Genomic DNA, 12,155 nt, shown 5'->3' with positions numbered 1-12,155 from the left:
GGAGGAATTGGATGACTTGGTTGAACAGCTGCCAACTCCGTTCCTTTTACTGGGTGATTTCAATGGCCACAATCCAATGTGGGGCAGTCACGATATCAACTGTCGAGGCAGAGCCATTGAGAGATTCATAGGTAATCACCAACTATATTTGTTTAATACTGGAGAAGTGACATACTTCCATGCCCCAACAAGAACATTCACTGCCATTGATCTATCATTAGCAACCCCAAATCTGTTTTCAGCGTTTACATGGGAGGTTGGATCTAATCCACTCTCTAGTGACCACTTTCCAATATTTGTAAAATATCGAGGGAGAGAAAGCTGTGAAACAGCTCGTCCACCATGCTGGAAATTTGAAACGGCAGATTGGCCTGCATTTTCCTCTTTGGCTAACATCACTGAGGAAATGGTCAATACTGCTGATATCAATGATGCAGTCGAAGTTGTCACTTCCAGTATTATTCAGGCAGCCGAAAAAACAATGGGGAAAGCATCAACCAGATGTCCAAAACATCCGAAACCATGGTGGGATCAGAATTGTGAGGCAGCATTTAAAAAACAAAAGAAAGCATGGGGGATTTTCAGAAGGTACCCCACTGCTAACAATTTGGTTGCTTTTAAAAAAGCAAAGGCAAATGCCAGAAGAATCAGAAGGCAAAGCCAAAGGGATTCTTGGAGGAAGTATGTATCCAGCATAACATCTTCCACCAGCTCAAAAGCAGTCTGGGATAAAATCCATAAAATTAATGGGAAATATGCTTCTCACTCTCTGTCCATGCTGGAAAATAATGGCACAATAATCAGTGACATAAAAAGTATTGCTGATTTGTTGGGTGAAACATTTTCGTCTTCATCCAGCAATATTATGTATACAACAAATTTTCAGGCTTATAAAGTCTAAACTGAAAAACAATATTTAAACTTCCACTCTCCATCTAATGAGGAATATAATGTGCCATTCAGCAGAATTCAACTATGTACAGCAATCTATCGCTCAGGAAATACTGCCGTAGGCCCAGATAAAATCCATTACAGCATGATTAAAAATCTGTCAGACAATTCCCTTAGTAACCTTCTGAATCTGTTTAACAGAATATGGACAGAACATATTTTCCCTGACTCTTGGAGGCTATCAATTATTATTCCCATTCCCAAGCCAGGTAAAGACTGCAAGAATCCCTTCTCCAACTTAGACCAATTTCTCTGACTAGTTGTCTCTGCAAACTTTTCGAGAGAATGGTAACAGACGCCTGATGTTCCTCCTAGAGGAAAAGAACTACTTTTCACCACATCAGAGTGGATTTCGTAGGAACAGAAGTACCACAGACAATTTACTAAATCTTGAAACATCCATACGCGAAGCGTTTGTTAGATGACAGCACTTAGTGTCTGTGTTTTTCGATATAGAGGAGGCCTACGATCGCTGCTGGCGATATGGGATACTCCGTGATCTGCATCACTTCAGATTGCGGGGTAATTTGCCAATTTTTATAAAAAACTTCCTACAGAATCGAAGATTCCAAGTCAGGATGGGCACAACTTTATCTAGGCCTTTTACACAAGAAGAAGGTGTTCCTCAAGGTTCTATTTTGAGTGTGACTCTGTTCCTAATAAAAATTAACAGTATAACTAACTGTCTCCCTCCCAGTGTGAAACACTCTCTGTATGTGGATGACTTTCAGATATCCTGCCAGTCTAGTAATATGAGTTTTATTGAGAGACAACTGCAAACCTCTTTAAATCGCATAGACAATTGGTCCAAGACCAGTGGTTTCAGTTTTAACGTAGAGAAAACCTCGTGCATCCACTTTTGCCGAAGGCGTGGTTTGCACCTGGATCCCGAAATTTACCTAAATGGAGTGAAAATCCCAATGGTCAACGAGGCGAAATTTCTGGGTGTTGTGTTTGACCAGAAACTGACGTTCTTGCCTCACTTGCGCAATTTGAAGAGTAGATGTTTAAAATCTCTGAATTTTTTAAAGGTTCTCTGCTGCTCATCCTGGGGAGCAGACAAATGTTCTATGCTTAGGATATATAGGGCCTTTGTCCGCTCTAAGCTGGACTATGAATGTGTTGTGTATGGCTCTATGCGAGAATCTACTCTTCGGATGCTGGATCCAATCCACCACCAAGCATGCGTTTGTGCACTAGTGCTTTTCGAACTTCTCCTGTTCAAAGTTTGTACGTGACCCTCCACTATCTCTTAGAAGAGAACAGTTGTCTCTTTTCTACTACATTAAACAAAAATCTCAGAACGGACTCTTAGCTGATTGTTCAGATACTCAGCTGAAAAGATTATTTGCAGCTCGCGTAAGTTGTGTCCCTACATTCGACATAAGAATGGAGAATGTAAACAGCACGATTGACCTGGACACAAGCAACATTTCACAGGCCGAGGTCGATAATATATCACCTTGGTCAATTCCTGTGATAAATGTTGACATTAGCTTAAAGCAGTTTCCTAAGGAATTCACCCCGGACTACATCTATAGGCAGCACTTTGCAGAAATTCAACACCATGACAGGAATTTAATTCCTATTTATACTGATGGATCGAAATCGGTTGATTACGTTGGCTCAGCCTTTGTCTGCCAGGATGAGATCGTGGCAGAACAAATTGCACTGAATTCGTCCATCTTTACTGCAGAGTTGCAGGCTATTTCCCTAGCCTTAAAATATGTAATTAGGAAAGGTCATCGTCGCTGTGTTATTTACACTGACTCATTTAGTGCACTTCAGGCTTTGATCTCACGTGAACCTAGTTCTCACTCCATAGTGATTAAAATTCGCAAACTGTTTTGCCATCTTATTGCGAGTAATATTCTTATAAAATTTTGTTGGGTCCCAGGCCATGTAGGTATAAGAGGGAATGAAGAAGCTGACGCAGCTGCAAAGTCAGCAAGTCCTTCTCAGCATACAATGTTTATTGAAGGAGGTGACTTGAAGTTGGTCGTTAAAAAACGACTAGCAGATAATGGCAAAATGTGTGGAATGAACAAGTCCACAATAAACTTTACGAGATAAAACCTATAATAGAAAATTGGACACACAACAAACAGTATGATAGGAGATCTGAAGTCATTCTTACTCGTCTGAGAATCGGACATACTTGGCTGACTCATCAATACCTTTTGAAGGGTGATGACCAGCCAGTATGCCAGTATTGCATTTGTACTTTAAGTGATAAAAACATACTTTGCAACTGTGTTGCTTTTGACCAGAGTCGTAGACAGCATTTCGGAAATGCAAGTTTGAGAGAGATTTTGGGCCAGAGGCCAAATCTTGATAAGATACTGAACTTTTTGAAAGTTATAAATATTAATAGAGAGATTTAAGTTAACTAATTTATTTATTTATTTATTATATATCTATATTTGTTTGTTCTGTTTATTTTCACTTGTTTATGTTTTCGTGTTATATTAATATTTTGATATATATATTTAGCTTCGTTTAATTTTACTATTTGTCATGGCGCAGCGTAGCCTATATGGCTCTTGTGCCAAAAAATTCGAACCAACCAACCAACCTTATAATACATTTGCCATTACTAGTTTCTTTCTTGTACCCCTAAACCATTAAGTGTGTATCCCTAGTTAGGAATCACTGATGTAAATGATTTCATTTTGAAATAATTTTGTTGGTATAAACTATTTTAAAGTTCTCTTTAAAGTGTTAGATGTGATATAGGCTATCTATATGATTCATTTTTCTGTAACTTAACTCTTTGTTCTTAAAGATCAACTATATATTTTTTGTTTCACATAGGACCTGGAATGCAAAAGATTCTTCAGCCATTTGTTGATACAGATCTTGCCAAATTATTCTTCATGAGATCAACACTAGCATCAGTATCTGGCGAATCTAATTGTCGTATTACTCGTTGTGGATATACTGGAGAAGATGGAGTTGAGGTGATCTAAAGGATTTTTTTTCTGTAATCTTCCTAATTTAAAATTGTTGCTTTTCTAATAGATATCTCTTCTTGCTAAAACTGCAGAAAGAATAATCAAAGAATTACTTGCTTCAAAAGATGATGATGTTAAATTGGCTGGTTTGGGTGCTAGGGATACTCTGAGATTAGAAGCTGGATTGTGTTTATATGGTTCTGATATTGATGAAACAACAACACCTGTTGAGGCTGGCTTAACTTGGACTATTGGTATGCAACTTATTTTCACTATAATTTCAATATTTCAATAAAATTTAAATTTTAAAAAAAATTTATAAATAGGCAAAAGACGTAGAAAAACTGCTGATTTTCCAGGAGCTAAAATAATACTCGATCAGTTAGTAAAGAAACCATTACGTCGACGAGTTGGTTTAGTCAGTACAGGACCACCAGCAAGAGGTGAATAATTTTTTTTACTAACTATAGTAAAACTACTAAACTTTGAATTATCAAATACAGTAAAACTCATCTAAAACAAAATCTGAATAAACTGAAAACTTACCTAAATGGAAAAAATTCTTTAGAACAAAACAAATTTCAATGTTAAAATTTACTGTAAGCCAGAAACCCATCCAGTGTGGAAACAGAAGATATTTTTGGTTATGTAGATTGGAGTTTAACCTGGATAAAGTGGAAAATTAAGATTCCATTGAAAACAAATAAGTGAAATTGCTTCCACATATATTGATGCTTCCTTTGGACCTTGAATTTAAACCTTGTCAGAAACAAAGTTCACATGACACATCACAATACAGACACATCTTTGTTCAAATTAACCAAGAGCAGAATCAAATACATTTTTTATTTTTTCTTAGAAACTCATTCTGATTTTTTCTAAAAGTAATTCATGAAAAGAATGGAAATGAGGTAAATTTGCTATCAATTTTCCTTGTATGGAGTTTTTGGGACAATGTCCTGTGGACACTAAAAAGGCCATTTTAATCACTATCCATCATGGATTTGGCTAGGCCTATGATGAGGTAGCTGGATGGTGAAGGATGGAACCCAACATATCTGGAACAGACCTGTCTGGATTTATTCCTGGGTCCTCTAGAGTGGTAGACTGATGTATTGCTTTGCCATTTAGCTATTGTCTTGTACAGATTAGTAACTCTTCTAATCTCTAATCCTTTCTTAAGTCAAACTGGATTTTTAGTCCTGGCAAACACCCTATATAAATACAAACAACCGGACTACATTGGGATACTTTTCTGTGATTATTTCTAAATAATTTGTCACTAGTGTGTGCCGGTGACAAATTATTTAGAACATCCCCAGTTACTTATGTGTCCCCAGTTGGTGCTGTAAGTAACCAAGGATGGTTATATCGTAACGAAATATGTCTGGAAGAGGAGATCGATCTGGAGGCTCGAGTAACTTAACTGGCAATGCATCTGCATGGAAAGCCGGAGTTGCAGATTTGAGCCCCACTCCGGCCGATTCTTTCCTTTAAGAATATTCTAAATAGTTATAACTAAATTAAATAAATTTAATAAGAGATGGCACCTAACACTTCCCTCTAGTGACGAATTATTTAGAAATTAATTAAAAATAATCACAAAAAAGTACCTGGTATAATCTGGCAGTTGTTTGGCACCCTACATAAGCAGTAGAAAAATACTTAATATATTAAGTCAAACAAAATTTTACGTAACTCAGCATTGTACCTCCTTAAGTTGGATTAGTTGAACTCAGTACGTGCTGACCAACCTGGGTTTATTAAGTTCTGCAAATCCTTTTGGTGCACTGTTTGGTAAAGTAGCTTTAATACAGCTGATAAGTAAGCCAATTAATCCTAGTTGCCAATTTAACAGAAAATTTGCTAAATCTAGCTTCTCCTGTAGCATTGTTAAGTAGCTTAAAAGTTGGGTTTGTTGTTTGGCAGAAATGTTAGTGGGTTTTTTGTTTGTCTACTAAGCAGACAAACAAAAAAATCTACTAATGTTTCTGCCAGAAGGGACACTGTTCCTTCTCTGCCCAGAACAGAGACAGAGAGATGTTATTATTAATAGCAAAAATGGAATATCTCTTTATTCCAACTGGCTATCTCTGCTTGACACAATAGATTTTACTAAAACAATTAAAAAAGTAATAAAAATTTATGCTAACATAAACATCACTCTGTAAAATACATATTTATTTTACTTTTTTTTGTTTATTTTGTTTTGTATATTGTTACATTCAATGCTGATATATTCTTATTTTGTAATATAAAATGTTAAAAATGATTGAAAACCAATTGTGCATATGCATTCAACAAATGTTCTTATACCTGTTCTGTTATGTTAAATGTTTGTATAATGTAACTTGTAATTCTGTAATATTTGGTGTACTGATGATGACTCTTATTGAGTTGAAAATCTTTCAAAAATTAAAAAAGGATTTTAGTCTGTTGAATTTGGCAGGCAGTTGTCTGAATTATTCATTTTCTAATTTGGTGATATACCTAAATTCACAATATTTAATTAAAATGTTATTACAGCCTCATATATTATTCTAATAAATCTATGGCTTGGAAGAATTGTCAAATGCATTGGCCCATGACATTGGCCCTTATTTTTCCAAGCTACAGAAATATCATGGACTTTAATAAATTTATTAAATTTTAATAATAAATTTAATTTTATTGCAAAATTGCATCCCTTATTCTTCTACTCTGTACTTTCCATCTGACTAAAAATTTTTGTATATCTTAATGTGTAGAATTTTCCATGCCTTGAACTGGCCATTTTTTTGGTCCCTCCAAATTTGAGATTTAGAGGTTTTACTATAGTATCAAGTATTTGAGAATTATAGAGATTGAGGTTAATGATTAGAGTATTAAAAATTCCTTGAAGTCAGATCACAATAGCTTAGAAATTCTAATACAGTAATACAGAGACTAATGGCAGAGTGAGACTAGTTCTTGGTGCTTGCATTGGCTCGTAAGGATCGCATCCAAGGAGTATCAAATATCAGATCTCTAGCACAAATTCCCAGGAAAAATGAGGACTTTTGTGATCAATTAGTTCTCGATTCTTGCATTCAAATATTACCATCTTTAGTTGGAATTACTTTGAATTAAATCTAGTAATAAAATTTTTACATATCGTAGCGATTTCACTACGAAAAACGATCATAGCCGAGTTACGTTCGTCGGGTACAGTTTAATTATAAAAAACGAAAAGTACCGAAATGCGTTCAAAATTGGAAAAATAACTCGGTATCGTGCAATTCAATTTTACACAAGTTTTATTGTATTTTAAAACCAATCTATTTTTAAACAGTAAAGGTTGAAAGATTTTTTTATAATATTGAAGTAATCATTTCTCAATTAATACACACAAGATGATAAAAATGGTCAAAAATAAGGTAACTTAGCTTATTGTATCATAATTTAAATTAGACAAAATTTGTAATTACAGTAATCCCAAAATCTTGACATGTCATTCAAAATGTGTATTACAAAAATTATTCCTAGAATATTTCTATCAGAACAGAAGACTATATTGTATCAGGACGGAATCGGAGGAATTACAGTTGGTCTTAATTCCTCCAATCACTTTCACATTTGAGTCACACGGGTAACATTTTCTCACAGGAAAATGTACCTGTGAGAAAATGTCAATTTCCATTGTTGACAGTTAGATATTAAGGGACACATTGTGTTTACATTTGTGTAACTCATTTCCCATGGTAATGATTGGGACCTAATACAACAATTTCAATATTAGAACATAATTTTTCAAAAATTAATCAATAGATTCTTTTTTGCCTGCTGAAAAATTCTTGATCTCATGGAAATTAAAATTATTAATTTTATTTTTTAAGTTGTCTCTCAAGTTCCAATATTTTATCAACGTTTACTGTCTTTGTAAGACAGGCCAAACTATTCTGCAATTTAGTTACATTCTAATTTTATTTCTGAATGTAAGAATTCTTTCAAGAAGGGAATCTTGCCAAGGAGAAGGTCTAGTATCAACAGGAATAGAGGTTAAAATCTAAATGAAATTATTTTTCTCTTTTATCATTTCTGTTTTCATTTAATTTCAAACCAAATGATCTTAAATAATCTATTTATAGCCAGATATTTTAAGTCAATCATTTGGTTATGTATCTATGTACAGGGGTAGCAAAAATAAGTTTCCCACTTCGGAGAGTTCTGGAGTGTGTTCTACTGATCAAAATGAGACAAAATTTGGACTACAGATAATTCAAATGATGCACTTGATCTAATCACAAAACCATACTTAGACGGCATTTCACGGATGCACGGGTAATCGGCCATTATTTCCTACGACGTGGCCTACTCGCTCGTCGGATATCGCCCCTTGCGACTTTCGGTTACGGGGTTTCCCAAAGGACGACGACTACCATAGAAGACCCAAAGGGCAGCGTTCGGCACCGTGTTCTGGATATTCTGGCAGACTCGCTGCATACAGCTGTAGAAAATATGATTTTGTGATTTGAGCACATCGTTCAAAATGAAGGACAACATATTGAGCAGTTTCAGTGCTGCATATTTAACATTTATATGTGCACACATGTTCAATATTTTTGTGTGTTCTAGCACCACCTAGCAATGGAGTTTTGTACTATTTTTTTTTTAATTTAAGAAATGTTAAGCATATCATTTGAATTATCTGTAGTCCAAATTTTATCTTATTTCGAGCAGTAAAACCCACTCCAGAGCTCTGAAGTGGGAAAATTATTTCTCGCTAATCCTGTATATTGGGCTTTGGGATGTTTGATATACTTTCATTTAATTCTAACGGAAGATTGGTCATATCCAATTTAGGTTCCAATACTTCACTCGATGTTCGTTTAGATTTACAATGAAAACACTTCCAAGCATCTTAGCTTTCTAAAACTTGATAAGAAAAACAAATTTTAAGTAGACTACAATAGTCATAAACATTTTTCTGCACCAACTACAATTCACTCCTTTTCCTGGACTTTTGCTTTTTGTGTTCTGGCAGTCAATCTTCCAGATTTTTATGCCAGCAGATGCATCTGCATACATGTAATTTTGTAAAATTGCTGTGTTTACTCAATTCTAATGTGCATCAAATTTTCAAGGCATCAAAACCCAAAAAAAGTTAACTTGCAAATGTAATGTGACCCTATATATAACACAGTCATACATTCAAACAGTAATAAACACTGTTGTTTAATAACTCAATAAATGGGATCTGTAGTCAGTTTTATTTGGAGATTGTATGTACCCATCTTTGGTCATCCAGTATAAAAGCATAAGATATACAAATCTACATAGCTTGATATACCAGACATTCACCGGTGTCGACAGGGTAACAGAGGGTCTAAGACGAAAGGGGTTTTATTTATACGTATATGAAAAAACAGTTTGCATTGCTCCACACGGCAAGATGATGATTTGAATCTCAACAAATACATTTTTGAAAAGTGTTTTATTGCCATGTTTACAGTGCTGAACACATTTATTTATTACTACATCATCAGATATAGAAAATCTCTGGACTAACATAAAATCAACATTTTAAGAGCTTTGCACAAGCATGAAATTTTCCAGATAAACATATCAAACTGAAATATCTGTGTACTGTGTACAAGTTTTCAGCATAGCTGATAACTGTTTAAATTTAGTTTCGTAGAATCTTGTCTTCTGGACGTCGTTTGCTATGCTAACTAGTTCGGATTTAATTTTCATTCGATTTTTGAAGTAGTGTGAAGGGTCTGTATCAACAATGTGACGCATGCAAATTGCTGAAAGGAATGAGGAGTAGACAACACAAATGACTGCATTAAGTTGACTTTGTGTTCAATTCTAATAGACACTTCAGTTTTGGAGACTAGTATGCATCTTTTTTTGGACTATTCTAGAGTCAAGAAAAGATGATATTTTGGACGACGACGATATTATTAATAATTACTTTCTGCTTGTCACCATCTTTTTGAGCTAAGAGTTCGGTAGTTCTAATGATTTATAGAGCAATGCTAGCTGGAGCACAGTCTTCCAGTAGGGAGAAATGAAGAAGAGAGTGACTTACGAACAGCGTCTTATGCAGAGTAGGTAGCTACTAAATAATGTCTGTTTTTCACGTCAGGCAGCTAATCTATGAATATCTGGCTTTAGGTATACAAGCAAGCCCACTTCGATGGCGAAAGCAAATATGATTGTTACACTTTTACAACAGTATACTTGGCTTGGATGTAATATCTGCATTTGTGGATTAGTCAGAGGCTCATGTTTAAAAAATTGCCAGTTTCTCTTGGCCACTGGTGGCAAATGCAGCATTGAAAAAAAAACAATACCTCGCATACATATTGAGACACCGAAGGACTCAAATGATATAAAATCTGCACATTAAGAAAACAATAAAATAACTTATTTGCAACGAGGCACTTGTATATGGATTTGGTCTGTAGAATATGTAACGTTAGTACACACTAAACCCACTAAACGATGCGGCGACAAAAACAGCTCAAATTATTGGTTTAATCCTAGTCCCGTCCAGTCAAGTCACACAGAGAGACAAAGTATGCTGGATCAAAAAGGAAGAAAACATGTACGAGACTCCAGTCGTGCAAAATAAACGTACAGGTCCAACATCCAGTACAAAGAACAGTTAAAAGGACATCTGATGCAGACAACATTTACAATTTCCAATACAATAAATTTCTCTCTGCATCAGGATCTAGCCAAACATTTTACACGCGCGAGATATGCCAAAGTTCTTATACGGGGCATCCCGTACAAGAGACCTAAAGACGGTACACGGAAAAGACTAGAGTGGCATGCCGTCCCACACCCGACTTTACTTCGTGCATTTGGAAACGAGAAGTTGATATTTTGTAGTTTTTTATTTTAAATTATTGAGAGATCATTTCGGGACCTCAAAAATTGACGTAAACAGTTGTTATAGTCTCCGATTAATTTGTAACAAATTTCTTTCATTAAATTGGAAAATTAAAGCATTTATTTGTGTGAGAACCATTTTGTGTGAGAACCATTCTGTTCGATCAAAAGGTAACGTTTTTAGCGGCCAAAGGTAAAATACATAAAGTATTTCACGGTTTAAACACGCTGTTTAAGAGTCTATAAAAAGCAAAGATGGGGCCTAAAGCCTTGGAGAATGCACCCACCGCGGTATCTTATTCCGAATCCGTACGGAGATTTCTCACGGCCCATTTTATTTTTCAGCCGGGACACCGATCGTGGATTCTTCGGAAGAGGAAATTGGCAGCGTCACCAGCGGATGTCCATCGCCATCTCTGAAGAAGAACGTCGCCACGGGATACGTTCCTACGGGTAATTGCACAAGCGGATCCAAACTCGCCTTCCGAATAAGGAATAAATTAGTGGAAGCAGAAGTGGTAAAAATGCCCTTCGTTCCCACTAACTATTACCTGCCCAAATCCTAACTGTCAATTTATTCTAACCAACCAGTTTATTTTTTACCACATTAAAACATTTCCTCTTTTTAAAAAGGCATTTTTGTACTTTGTTAATTATACCAGACTACTACGCAAATTCTGACGGAATAATTCTGCCTCTCGTTAAATTATTCAGAACAGTTTTAAAAACGCAACGACTAATGGCGAATGTTTCCATAGTCAAACAAAGTCACGGTGTAGAAAATGTGGATTTTCTTTTTTAATCATTCAAATACAATGTCACCGATTAAGTGCTTTTTGACTACCCATCACCTTTTGTAACCATTTTGAGACACCCCCCTCCAAGCCGATGTCACACTGTCTTGATATCAGGATGGTGCATAGTGTTTCTGTAAAACAGACCTAAAGTGCATTAATGTATTGATATTTCCTGTCAAGGCAAAGCCAATTAAAAAAAAAGGACGGTAATTAACGAAGTAATACTAGCTTTTTCTGTGGTAAATCAGTGAATTTCATTATTTTCTATGTCTCAAAAAGAGAGACCAGTATATATTTATATCTGCAAATGTTGAACTGTTACCATAAATTGGAACTTTTAATATGAATGTTACATTTTTAATATGAAAATCCTTTCATATTAAAAATGTAACATTCTATTGGCGGTACAATATCAATGATCACGGAACAAAATAACTTTTTACTAAAATGATTAAGCGAAACTATTTTAGATAGGAAACTTTTTGAGAATCTTTAGGACTTTGCCGTGGGCTGGGGTGTTAGTAGAATGGCAATCTTCCTCCCCAGAACGAAGATCATATTTGAATGATTCCCAAGTAAAAAGTCACCGACT

The 12,155-nt window shown here is 35.3% G+C and overlaps 1 protein-coding gene across 2 annotated transcripts in view; it reads left to right on the top strand.

Annotated features, from left to right (window-relative positions):
• The window catches only part of LOC136974437 (aminomethyltransferase, mitochondrial), a 31,378-nt gene extending 19,976 nt beyond the window's left edge, over positions 1-11,402 (top strand). For both annotated transcript variants that reach the window (XM_067269319.1, XM_067269320.1), the window contains 4 exons: positions 3,766-3,911; positions 3,973-4,159; positions 4,232-4,348; positions 11,112-11,402. In XM_067269319.1, coding sequence (XP_067125420.1) covers positions 3,766-3,911; positions 3,973-4,159; positions 4,232-4,348; positions 11,112-11,332 — 671 coding nt within the window. In that variant the 3' untranslated portion in view covers positions 11,333-11,402. The remainder of the gene's footprint in view (positions 1-3,765; positions 3,912-3,972; positions 4,160-4,231; positions 4,349-11,111) is intronic.
• Positions 11,403-12,155: the final 753 nt, after the last annotated feature.

The sequence above is a fragment of the Centruroides vittatus genome, unplaced genomic scaffold (assembly GCF_030686945.1).
Source record: "Centruroides vittatus isolate TY-2023 unplaced genomic scaffold, ASM3068694v2 contig_349, whole genome shotgun sequence".
Lineage (NCBI taxonomy): Eukaryota > Metazoa > Arthropoda > Arachnida > Scorpiones > Buthidae > Centruroides > Centruroides vittatus.
The sequence above is the reverse complement of the archived record's forward strand: the minus strand, read 5'-3'. Positions and strand labels throughout refer to the sequence as shown.